This window comes from Struthio camelus, chromosome 5, assembly GCF_040807025.1.
Source record: "Struthio camelus isolate bStrCam1 chromosome 5, bStrCam1.hap1, whole genome shotgun sequence".
NCBI lineage: Eukaryota > Metazoa > Chordata > Aves > Struthioniformes > Struthionidae > Struthio > Struthio camelus.
This window is the reverse complement of record NC_090946.1, coordinates 32159325-32172693: the sequence shown is the minus strand read 5'-3', so window position 1 is coordinate 32172693 and position 13369 is coordinate 32159325. Positions and strand designations below refer to the sequence as shown.

The 13369-nt window shown below is 39.9% G+C and overlaps 1 protein-coding gene across 5 annotated transcripts in view; it reads right to left on the bottom strand.

The window, feature by feature from the left end:
* The window catches only part of TPCN2 (two pore segment channel 2), a 39437-nt gene extending 26986 nt beyond the window's left edge, over nucleotides 1-12451 (bottom strand). For 3 of the 5 annotated variants that reach the window (XR_011141426.1, XR_011141427.1, XM_068945393.1), the window contains exons 1-9: nucleotides 12293-12447; nucleotides 9349-9413; nucleotides 8031-8107; nucleotides 7344-7521; nucleotides 6581-6697; nucleotides 4880-4986; nucleotides 3871-3943; nucleotides 748-847; nucleotides 364-429 (exon numbers count right to left, since the gene is read on the bottom strand). Coding sequence is in view for 3 of the 5 variants with exons in the window: in XM_068945393.1 (XP_068801494.1) it covers nucleotides 364-429; nucleotides 748-847; nucleotides 3871-3943; nucleotides 4880-4986; nucleotides 6581-6697; nucleotides 7344-7521; nucleotides 8031-8107; nucleotides 9349-9413; nucleotides 12293-12416 (907 nt within the window). In the remaining 2 variants the exon portion in view is untranslated. Of the gene's footprint in view, nucleotides 1-363; nucleotides 430-747; nucleotides 848-3870; nucleotides 3944-4879; nucleotides 4987-6580; nucleotides 6698-7343; nucleotides 7522-8030; nucleotides 8108-9348; nucleotides 9414-11730; nucleotides 11983-12292 lie in introns of those variants that run through there. The other 2 variants (XM_068945395.1, XM_068945396.1) reach the window with 2 other exon arrangements.
* Nucleotides 12452-13369: the final 918 nt, after the last annotated feature.

Below are 13369 nucleotides of genomic sequence, written 5' to 3'. Positions count from 1 at the left end.
AGATTTCTCAATTTAACAAAACTTTCCATCCTAAGAGCTGAAAAGAAGTTTTAGTGCATAAGTTAATTGGATCTAAAAATTCAAAATAATTAGGTTTTCAAGTTTGATTTCCAAAAATTATGTTTGAATATACTGCTGTGTATCCATTGCCCTGGAATGATTTTTTACTGAAGCAAAAACAAACCCCACTATTAACAAGCACCTTCCATAAAAATTACTTTGCAAGACACTGAGGGCTAACTGGAAGAAACAAGAAAGGAGAACTTTGTGATGAAGTGTTTCTAGAAAAAGAAAACATTCTTTAGTTCATATGCCTGAGTATCATAAAGTTACAGTGCATTTATAAGACAAGAGGTAACTTACCTAATACAGTGAAGAGTATAAAGAAGACTGAATAGGCTCGATTCTTAGAATATGCAGGAATCATCACTGTATCAAATTCAAAAAAAAAAGGGAAAATTAAGAATTGTTGTGCTTAAGGGGAAAAAACATGAGACCTCTCTCCATCTTTGGAAATTGGTAAAAACTCTTATACAGCTCCACTTCAGAGCTGGATATATAAATTATACTAAAGGAAAGACAAAAATCTTAAAAGTTACTTAAGGGCATGAAATATCTTTGCAGAACCTTCCACTAGCAATGAGAGGAACTATCAGCTGAAAGAATGGTTATAGTAGTCTGGAGATATCTTACTCAACTATTCACAGAAAATAGAGACAAGAGTTATTTCTGAAACATGTTGCTCACCATCAGGATTATTTGCAGTAGTTAGCAGCACCAGCAGTGAAGTCAGTGAATCTGGCAAATTCCGAAAATACCCCACCCATTCCTTATCCTGCTGGCCATCCTAGTCAAAGAGACGGTCATCTTTATCAGAACAACACTGAAGAATCACTAAGACTCTGTCTTACCAAGGAAATCAGTTAAAAATGAGTCTCTTAAATACAGTCAGATCTAATACACACAAGAAGCACGAGACAAGCACAAAAACTTGGACAACGAGTAGGAATGAAGTGCAATCACCTCACTTAATAGCAATCACTAAAACATGAGGAAGAACAGCAAGCTAAGACAGACATAGGAGGTTCAAAACAGAAATGAAGCCTAGCTCTGCCTCAGACCCACGGAGGACAGTAAGGTCACAAACAGGCAGTACAGGAACTAAAAGCCACCCCTCATGAATAGAGGGAGCATCATCGCTTAGCCTGCAGGAAATACTGGGGTATTGGAATAACAGGATTCCCTAACCATGATAAAAATCACAAGCATAAGAGACCTTAAACATAGACTAATACCATCTTTAGTCTCAATTTACATTATAAAGCTCCATGCTTTTTATTCCAGCTATACTACACCACACTCCAGTGTGGAAGGAATAATACAACTCTAAATTGTGCTGGTCTCCAGGATTTGTCCAAAGCTATAACATAATTTGAGGATAAAATTAAGTAGATCTTGTCTATACCCAAGAACAGAAACAAAACAGGGATGGGGACAACTGGGTGACTCCTCAGCAACAAACAACTGCCTTAGTTACTACTGTGTTGCAAAAGATTCTTGAGTACAGCTCAAGAGCTGTCCTCAGACACCTAGAGCTTTACTAGCACACTCACTGCGTGGGTCATGACTCCTTCACTTCCCCTTTGAGCCCTGAACAGAAAACCTCTGACACCCTCTGAATTAGTTATTTACAGAAAAGCTACTCACATTGCTTGGAACAGACATTTTCCCCATCTTCTGGTCACTTATGTATGGACTGGGGGCTTTGTTTTGAATTACAGTAAACTCAAGATTTGCACAGAGCAAAGCCAGACAAATTTGAGGTCTCTTCAGTAAAGTGGGTAAAGATGTACTTGAAATACAAGTGGAAGAATGGCCCACACCTTACTGCACCTTAGTTTAGATCTCATAGTACAAAGCAACATGCTATGACTATCATTAGTACGCTTGACCAGATTTAGTGAGCAGATGGAAAACATGCATCTTTTCTATTTTGAAAAAATGCATGAAAAGAATGAAGATTCAAAATGCCACGTACAGTATCAACTGAAACATCACATACAGTTTAAGCATCTTGTAAAAAGAAAAAACAGAAAAGTTCTACAGCATACAAAAAATACTTTCAAGTACTTTGGTAACTACAATCACTGAAATTATTTTGTGCCTCAGTACAAACATCAGCCAATCAGCTAAAACTCTGATAGCATCAAAATTTTCAACAAAAACACACTGGGAAACAGAGCTTGGATCAGCAGTTTCCCCCCCCCCCCCCCCCCAAATTCAACTATAGACAGTTAAAAATGCAGACTGCAATTACAAACATGAATCATACAGTAAGTACAGAATAAACAGCCCTTGAATCTGCTTAGAAAACTGAAAAAAACGAAGCTTTAGAGGACATACATAAGACTGCAAAATCTACAGGCATGAATTTTATTGTAAAACATATTTTTAAAACATGCTTTGAATAGTTTGCCTTGTTAAATACCACACAGCTGGTTCATATGGCTATTAGGCTAGAGAACCAAAGAAAGCAAAGATAGAGTTATCTCCAATTAGTTAGTTTTCACCTAAGTCTATATAATATTCATACAGTTCAGATATACACTATATTCCCATCTGCTGAGCAAGTTTATAATTGAAATCAGACATGACATACAATGATAACTCAAAAACACAGCATGCAAGTAAATAAAGGGAAAACATGAGGAAGGTAAAGATCTCTACGTATAACTCCAGCAATTCTGTAACACAAGAATTTGAGGAATTTGCTGATCATAAGAAAAACTAGAGGCCGTCTAAGTGCAAATTGCATCAGAATGAAGATGCAAAACTGAGATTAAGGAGAAAAATAATATTACTGGGAGAGGAGTGCAACAAAATCTGAGTGATCATAGGAACACGTTTATAGAGGGCCTTAAAAATAAGGACAAGAAGCTTGAGTTTGATACAGCAAGATATAGGTAATTCGCAAAATATTACAGAAAAGGGGATACACCAGAACACAGGAACACACAAGTCATTTTAACCACAAAATTTCAAATCTGCTTTTTGGGAAATGGGAAGAGAAGAAACAGGGCAAGAAAAAGAAATTAGAAGCCAAAAGATCAGAGCAACGCAGGTGAAAAGTTAGCAAAGCACGGCCAAGGAAACAAGCACTGGGAGACTACAGGTTATGAAAACATAGGATAAACTACATTTAGCAAGAAACTAGATAAGGAACGGGGAAAAGAAATGAGTGACATATAAACAAAAAAGTGACAACACTAAAAGTTTTGGACAGAGAACAGCATGGGAGGTTTCACAGAAGCAAAGAAAGTAACTAGAAGCTTCTTCTCTATGGTAGCCTCTGCCACAAGCAGATTTCAAATTTCATAAATGTAAGAATGACATCAATAGCAACAATACATGGGACCACCAGCATAAATAAGGATGTTGACAGGACTTTAGCACTGAGCCATCTACGCTTGCTCTAAGCAGCGGAGCTAGACCAATTATAAAACAATGTGGCACAGCTTACAGCAAGAGTGAAAAAAAGCAGTCACGGAATAAGAAAGAGTGTTGCCACTATAGAAACAAGGTGCAGTCTGGAAAACATTCTTAGTCAAAGGATGAACAGATTATAACACTATTTTGAGGGGTCTTCTAATGCATACCTACATAAACAGCACTACGCATTGGCAACATGCGCACTTTAAACTTTCTAAACAGACTTTAAATTGATCCCAGTAAGTCTGATGAGGTAACATGACCTCTTCAGGGAAAACAAGTTTCACCAGTCTGATTAGAAAACCACACATACAGCAGCTACATGAGAAAAAAAAAAAAAAAACCACTGAGATCTACCACAGCATAAATATAACTGGTTACCTTTGTTCGAGCAAACAGCAGCATGGCAAACATGGTAAAGAGAGACAGATGAACAGCTAGTAGCAGAACAACACTATCGGAAAGAAAACATATGCGTTAATATCACACATAAAGATGCTAAGGACACCATATACAAAAACCCAATAGTATTTTTAAGAAACTAAATGGAGATAACAGAGGATCATCTTAAGTCTTGATTCAGGGGAAAAAAGAAACAAGAAAAACTCAAACCCCTTCATGACCCCTTAGCTGTGAGGTCAACGAGATTCAGTATCTGCTTTTCTAAAGCTAGGACCACGTTTATGTCTTTGATCAAGATACAACATCTCAGCTTGCATATACCTTTGATTACTCTGGGACTTGGTTAAAAAAGTAACAGGTAAGGACAGAAGTTCTATAATTGTACATGTAAATAATCTATATGCACAGGAAGAGATCACCTTCAAAAAGTATCACGCTCTCTGGTTATGATTTCACCTGCTGGATTTCCAGTTCAAGATTTCTAATAAGACAATAGGATTTATTGTACATATTGCTAATACCATTTAGCAACGAACACTGAACTAAAGTACTCTATAGAAGATGTGCATAAGGAAGCATTCTGTTGTTCAGCATTCATGACCAGGGGACAAGAACATGTGTGTCCCACCCACATCTCTGAGAGGCTGCACTGGAGAAACGTAACATAGACCTTTGATTAGCTGATGCCTCAGTTTTTCCTCTTATAAAGACTGTATGCAACGCATGCAAAATTACAAAAAAAACCCCACACTACTAGCATCAAAAAGAGCATCTGTTACGTAAACAAAGTCATATCAAATGTATTCTAGAGAAATATGGAACACACTAAGGAGCCAAGAAGATTCCACAACCCCTAGTCCATCACCACCAGATCTCACCAAACCACTTCCCTCAGCCAGACCATCAATTTGCTCAGATTTCACACTCCAGAATACTGAGGGTAACTAGACACTTGCCGTGAAAGGATGTTTACTATGCTATTACCTACCTTGCCATTTCAGGCAAAGTGCTGTTGATACTCTTTAATGTTTTCTTCATCATGGAAGAATTCTGAAGGAGAAAGAAAGGCCGAAGAATTCTTCTTATTCTCACATTCTGCAGAAACAGACCAACAGATTGAATATTGAGTTCCTATAAGATTAGGATCACAAATATTTTTTAAGGCAAGTTTGCTTAAAATACTGATATATATATGAACAAAATTAACAATGTGATAGAGAAGTTGTGCTCAAAAGCTAAATTCGTCCCACTAAAGTCATACAAAAAAGTAAAGGAGATTTTATAAGTATGGGATGCTTGAAACTAAAAGAAAGAGATTGCCTTAAAACATACATTGAAATTTTAATAGTCTCACCAGGCCACTCATTATAAATAATTCAACTTTACTGCTGTGTAAATACAACACGAAGGTCAATAGATGGCATTTCATATATTCTGTGAAGCATCATTTTAAGAAAGAAATCACCAGCAAGCTACTTTCAATAACGAAACAGATACAAATTTTAAAGAGAAATTTGTCCCTTTTCAGTTTTCAGTCATTCATCCTTCTTCTGTTTTTCTTTTCTTGACTAAAGGGCCTCTTACTACACAGTATTTCCTCCCTCTGACAAGAATCAAACAGGTCATCATCTCAATTTTCCTTAGCATAAGGTGAAGCAATTAAGCTGTTCCATTCCTGCACTGAAGAGGCTCCCTCCAGCCTTCAAATCATTTGTGACTCATTTGCACCTTCAAGTATTTTAGGATCCAGCATTTTGGTATCAGTCTTCCCAAGTTCATGTATAACAGCAGAAATCACTTTCTTCCTCACTATTCCCTTGTTCATACATCCCAGCAGTTTAAAATACTCCTTCTGGCACACTTTGTATTAGAAGGTCCTGCTCAGCTATTTGCCCACTATCATGCTGAAAGCTTTTTTGGTCACTTCTTTCCAAGACACATTCCCCACTCTGTAAACACAACCTTCAGCCTAGTTAGTTAACTCCTTTCAATCATATTGTATCTATTTTGCTTGAATACCAGAAGGACACTTTCATATTTTCAAAGCAAGTTAGATGCTTATAAACTTAAGTGACACGTTCTTTCAACGTTTTAAGATGATCTCCTTATCACTGTATCACATCCTGGTCAACAGTGACCACCGAAGCATGGACAACTGAACAGTGGATCATTAACAGTAGCAACAGCAACCAACCTAACCACAGTTAACCTAGACAAAGGTATGAAAGATATCTGCAGGCCACTGGTAATGACTTTGACATTAAAACTTACAATTGTTTTGAACACGACACCTCTTTTTCTTAGAAAGTAGTTGTTACACTGTACCATTACCTTTTATCTAGGTATCACTATCATTACATTTACATGTTCAGACTCTGCAGTTCAATCAAGCTAAGAATGTAATTCTCTCAAACTGTATGACAAAGTTTCTGCTATGCAACCAGATTCTCTGTACTTTTTGAATGCTAACAGGCTATTTATAACAGCAAAGCTTTATTTAATTTTACAGATAAATGCTGTGTATTCTCCAGCTATCAAAGTCTATAAATGAGCCATTTCACCCTCCACTTGAATTCACTACCACATCACGTAGGCCCTAGTGAATATGCCCTTGCAGCTCCTCCTCCTCTGCCTCTCTCCATAGCTATCCTGTCGATTGCTTCTACAGCAAGTGGAAGACAGTTCTTACCTCTGTGCAGAAAAAGCTCAGCGATACAATCCAATCAGCAAGGGAAACAATTAACGTCAGGATATAAGCCATCAGCCATTTAGTTTTCCGAAATTCTTCCCACCCAATTAAATAACTCTGGAAAACAAAACTTACTTTCATAATAAATTCCAATAACAAAGTCAGCACTCATACTTTTTCAAATATCTATAGTTACATCATTGCTTATACAGACCTCCCTGAAATCTGAATAAACGTACACTGATCAGATATTTCTTTCCTACAGGAACTAAATAAAGGTCAATGGAAGCAAGAGCTGCACACAACCCATTTGGGAAGAATCCTTTGCGTGTAAAAAAATAAAAGAGATCTCAAGAGATCTTTCACAAACAAGTACCCAGAGAACAGTTCAAATTCTAATGTTTCTTCTTTTTTAATGAACTGGCACGTATTTGATTATGGCAGGCATTTTTAATAGTCTAATACAAGTAGCCAAGCCAAAATCATTGATTCCATGTGAACAGAAGTTTATATTTCTAAGAAATACCAGAAGATTTTTTAATTAAAAAAAAGTACTTCCTAATTTTTCCTGAAAGTAAATCTTTGATATATCAAAGCAACCTCATCATGCAAATCCAAAACTTGAATAACACTTCTCAGTCATTTTTCCCAATATATAAAAGAGAGGAAAAAAAAAAAAACAAAAAAAAAATCCACACTGACTATCTCTACTCAGTTGCCCAGCACACCTAGTATTTCAATACCAGATAAAAGTGACGCTCACCTTCACCGATACATCAATCATGAACACAAGAAAGCAAAGCAGCTCAATGCTTTCTGTTAGGCCACATGGGGGATCCCATGCAGGAAGGCGATATCGTATATCTGATGTGACAGTAAGTGAGGAAGGTGTTTCAATGAAAGCCAAAGTCAGGATTACAGTAATGGTTAAACCCAAAATCCTGTTTGGATACAAATTAAAAAAAAAAAATAATACACACATACAAACATGAGACAGAAAAATAACAGAAAATATTTATAGTAAGGCAAGTTTGTTAGAATACCACTTTTTGTAATGTTATATTTAACATATATGGCTTACCCCACAATACAGCACTTAACATGCTGCTGTCTGCATTAAAATAAACACTGCTGACAATCAAATATTCGGTGGTGTCCCTTTTTGAAACTAACATCAGCATACAATCTTATTGCTATTTAATATAGTTAGAAATGGAAACTTGAAAAATCTGAACATGTGATGCCGCAAATCCACCACTCATGTCAATAGCATCTTTGTACGTCTTGTTACTTCCTGCTTCTACCATGTGCACATGTAATCATCTATTTATTTCCTTGAACAAGTCCTTTAAAGGATAAAAATACAATTATCTAATTAACAGGGAGGAAGAAGAAATTTTCAAAAACTTACTTCTAAACTAGAAAAGGAAAAAGAATACCAAGTTCTCACCACTGGCAAATTCTTGAGTAATACCATCGATAAAGCCATAGAGATTTAGAGTCCACACGGTGATTTATAGACCGATACTGGAGGCAGAAAGCAAAAAGGATAATTCAAACATTACATTTGGTCTCTGTCTCGAAGATAAAGATCAAGCTACCAAAATAAGTCAAACTCTAATCAACAACAGTTCAAATCTCGAAGCACTTCCAGTTTCACAGTAAGATACAGAAATCACTGTACGTGTTATCATTAACACAGCATTCACCAATGATTGTACCTTCTTAACCTAAGGATCAGACAGTGGCAGCTGCTCAGATAATCAAACGCTGCTGCAGCCCTCTGAAGCAAGCGTTGCCATCACCATTTTACAAATAACAGCACCCGAAGTAATAATTTAGTGCCTGTTTTCTGTACACTAGCTAAAGAGGTGCAGCTATTTAGCTCACTTCTCTAGCATTCATTCCATTCAAGGGTCTTCTTTGGTCTTCCCCCTCCAAGCTGTAAAATGCAAACAATTTAATTCTGAAAATAAGAGGTAGCCTAGATTTCAACTTAAGTCTCTAAACAACACATGCCTTAAGGAAGAGCCTCTCCGCCTTCAGAACAGGCCTGCTTTTACTGCAATCTGCACAGCCACTCCCCGCAGCCACTCTAGTGCTGCTGTTACTTTGCCTCCTCCGAGAAGCACCAGTTCCCAAAAACGTGAGCAGACCTTAAAAATGCATCTGATGATCCTCAGAAAACTCCCAAAAGTTATTTGAATACAGTAGAAGCCCTCAAGAACAGTCTTCCAGCATTCCTACTGCCTGGGGCTAACATCAGGAAGGTAACAGGATCTTGGAATATGCAATAAAGGCCAGTAGAGGTGAAGGAGGATGAAGGAAGGCTTCCAGAGGTGGCAAGCGCAGACAAAGCAACAAAATTCCAGCGTCTTGCCTGAAGCTAACCTCAAAATGCACCAACTCTTAAATTACGGAAGTAGCTGCGTTTAGAGGCAAATTATAGGGTTTACTCAGATAGTTTTCTGTAACAATAAGGCCAGTCACTCTTAAACAACACAAATAAACCAGCATCCTGTTCGAGAAGCTTAAGGAGAAGGTATTATATATTTCCATATAATTACTGTGTAAAAATCATGCTTTTCCTAGGTAGAAGTTCACTGAAACTTACATATTACAGGAATTTGGAATTCTGATTTTGCTTTGTGAAACAAGATGATGTTATGTGGAAGCTGCCTGAACATGTGAAAACCTAAAAGCGAGCAGAATGTATGGCAAATATCCAGCATGGGAAGCATAATAGCTAAGAAACAAGTTATATTTACCTTAATCGCATCTTCAATAAATACTACGGCTTGGTTTATATAAAGGTCATTATCAGCTCCAGTAGCTATGAAGTTAAAAAGAAATAAGAATCATTTGGATAAACTGCATAGCAGTTTGGATAATCATCTTGGATAAACCGCATAGCTTGCTTATTGTTAACAGAAGCACCACAGGCCAGCTTCTTGTGATAAAGGATGCTGTACAAGCACAAGAAAAAAACAGACACAGATCCTGCCCTATCAAAGGACCAGGTGAGTACAAACATCCAAACCAATTTGTCTGCCACTAAATTACAAAGGGTTATAGGTACAGATGTATCTGCTTTAATGACAAAGTTAAATGCTATGATCACATAGTGAATAGAAACTCTGAGGAAGGGAAGAAGGATTTAATTTTCTCTGTGCTGAATACGTAAAATAAATTTGAGAGAGAAATACTGTGTATGTGCTCATATATATGCATATGTATATATATCAATAAACATACAGATATATGTGTATATATGTATAATTTATGCACACACACTCACACCCACATACTGTGTGCACATCTGCACAGAGCTTTAACTACATTCTATTACCTACAGGTTCGCTAGGAGTAGTCATTCCTTATTAGAGGTATATGGGAAGTGTTTAATAAGATTGAGATGCTGCACCTTTCATATTAAAAGCAAACCAAAGGTCGTCAACAGACGCACAGTTTCACTACAAATCAGCTGTTCTTTGGATGAGCAGGTCAGAAGCAGAACATGCCTAACGGTTCAGAGACTGCGTAGAAGCCATGCCATGAGCAGCTCTAGCCTTTAAGGTCAGCATACTTCCTTATAATATTCCAAATCCTCCCATTTCAAGAGAGATAAAGGCAGAAAAAGCTCAAAGATGTCATTCATCTTCCTGTATTTTGTGACAACGTTCTCTCTTGCATTTAAATGAATTAGGGAAATTACACTATTAAATAGCTGTCATAGGAACGGGATATTTCCACACAGAGACAAGCCATAAGTAACACAGCTTGTACATTACGACTACCTCCTCTCCAGTCTTTATCTCAGAAAAAAATTACCCCTAAATGGGATGGCAAAATCCATTTCTGTTTAACGGAGCTTCAAAGAAAGCATTCTTTGATAAAGCAGACAGTTGAAGTCAGCGGAAAAATCAGACACTAATATTTTATGTTTTTTTACTTAATAGATGTACTGTAGTTTGGATTGATCTTGTTTTCACTGAAAATCAACAGAAGTTTCCAGCCATATAAGAACAGAATTAAGTCTTTTTTTCTTTTTCTTTTTTCTTTTCTTTTTTTTTTTTTTTTAATATTTGCTCTAAGGGTTATTACCATATCAAACAGATCAGACAGAGTTCAATACACAGAAAGAACTGAAAGCACAAAACAAAGTGGAAAAAAAACTCCACTAATTTAGTTACTACGGAGCATTTCAAAACCCATTAATGAAAAGTTCACGCTAAAATATATATAAAGTAAGAACGAAGAGCAATCACTTACGTTTGCCTGACCTTTGATAGTTCAAAGTAACTCATTTACCCTATTTAATTAACCTAACAAGAAAGAGAAAAATAGCCAGTGCTACATGAAGAAGAAAAGTCTCCCTCAGAGCACAGGGATAAGGCTAGAGACATGCAGAACACATGCTCCTGCGACCTTCCCGCAGAGGGACCGAGTCCCAGCAGCAGTTCATGCCATCTTCTCCCAGGAGACAGCAATCATATAAAGGGATACAATGAGAAAGAGTCAACCCCAAGGTTAGTACAGTGTTCTCTACGCTGCTAATTAACAATGCCAGAAGCACCACCGGTTTCAGTCCCAGTCTTACACAGGATTCAGCAGTATCAGTCTTCTGGAAAATATGAAAGCGGTTCTTAAACCTCATCACTTATCTTACATAAGCAACAACACATTTCTGTGCTGACTATGATATAAACCGCAGTGCAAGACTAAACATTAAAAGCCTGAGAGAAGCTAAGTTCACATAATAAAGTGCTTTTGATAATCCTGTCTTTTTTCAAAGCTTGTCACAGCAGTGAGGTAAAAATAAAGTTGTTTAAAGGAACAGCATTAGTTAAATGAATATAAAAAAAGGAGCAAAAGTTTTTGATTCTTAGAGCATGCAGTACAAGCTTAGTATTGATCCCCATGACTGTGAAAGGGCAACGGCTAAGCAACTGCTCTTAACTAAAAGTTACCGTGAAATGTTTATTTCTGCAGTTTGAGTTTAAACAAATACATGCTCCACGTGTGCCACCAAAGATACCTTATTTTGCAACTCTTAGTCACAGCAAGTGACGCTTACTCACAAGTGATGAGTAATGTACTGCTTAGTTTGCACGTGCAGAACTTATTCCAAACTGCACCGCACTTCTGACCTTTGAGCAAGCAGACAGCAGAAAGACAGGGCTCCCCTGAACGACACGACGCCTCGGCACTAGAGAGCCCGAGGTCTCCAGCAGAGCCTCCCCCGCGGCTGCTCCACAGGAGTCCGAGCTAAAAACGTTCACTGAATTTCAGCGGGAACTTTTCAGTCCCTTCAAAAATTAAAAAGAAAAAAAATGAAAAAAAAAAAGTAAAGAACCTCCCTCAGGCTCGAGCAGCGCTGAGCACGGCGGCGGCAGGTGGCAGCACGCTCCCGCGGCTCGGCGGGCACCCGGGGCTGCCTTTCAGCCGGCGCGGATTTCTGTTCAAAGCGTCAGCTCGGCAAGCCCCGCTCCCTTCGCCTCGCTGCCTCTAGCGATGAGGAGGCCACGCGCTCTGCAGAGGGAAAACGCGACGAGGCCGCAGCAGCGCGGCCGTTGGGGCTACGCGGCGGCTCGCGAGGAAGGACGCGCGCGGGGCCCCGGCCCGGCCCGGCCCCCGCCCCGCCCCGCACCGCACCACGCCACGCCGCGCCGAGTCCAGGGCCCCCGCCCGCCCCTGCGCCGCGCCACTCACCGTCCTCGGGGGCTCCCGCCGAGCGGGTACCGCCGCCGGCCCGCCGCAGCCCCCGCGCCGCGCCCGCGGGCCGGCTCCGAGGCGGCAGCAGCGGCTCCGACTCAGCGCCCGCGTCCCCCTCCATGAGCCGCCGCCGCTGCCGCCGCCGCTTTCTCTCAGGCTCCGCGCGACGGGGTGGCGCGGCCCCGCCCCCGGCGCGTGACCGCCTCTGGGGGGCGTGGCCGGCGGGGGCCGTTAGGGGGCGCGGCGGGGGGGGGCGGTTAGGCGGCGCGGCGAGGAGGGAGGGCGGTTAGGCGGCGCGGGACCCGCCGCGGTGTTCAGCACCGCCCCTCCCCCGCCTTCCGACTAATTTTTTCCCCCCGCCCTCCAAGTTGGGGGTTTTAGAAGATAGAAGAGCACATCTTTGAGAGAAAGCGCTGTTCTTTGTCTGACTTTAGAGAGTAGATCTAAGACAGCTTTAACAGGAAACCCTGCGTGAGGAGTAGCAGCTTTTTCACGTCGTGGCAGCTGTAAATTTGATTTAATCACCCGCAACTCTGGCACCATTACTATTTCTTTGACCATCGTTTTAAGGTAGTTACTGCCTCATGAGGGTGAAGGGTTAGAAAAATGCTCTATCAGCAATAAATCAGGAATTTAGCTGAAAAAGTATAATGAGAAGGCATTACCAAGTAACAGCTCCGCTGTGTGATGTCCCGGGCAGTAACCACCACCTCCATACTGGTCACAGCTCCAACAGCAAGACAATAACATCCAGAAACTACAGCTTTCCTGAAGGCTGCTCTCCACCTCGGCTAAACCTGCCATGAAATAAGCCTTGCCCTATGCCAGGGTCTGAAGGCAGATGTCATTTTTCATGTGACTGCTGGCCTTTAGGCTCTCGTACCTTTCCCTAGTCAAATACCAGAGCAGATTTATGACTTGACCTCAGGAAGGAAGAAGCAGTTTCTTCCAAATGGCCACGGGAAGAGCAGAGATATCAAGGACATAGATTTGGATAACTGATCATGGAACAAAAAAACCCCAAAAAACTACACATTTAATTCATCTAAAGACTTCCTTGTTAGGAAAAATGAC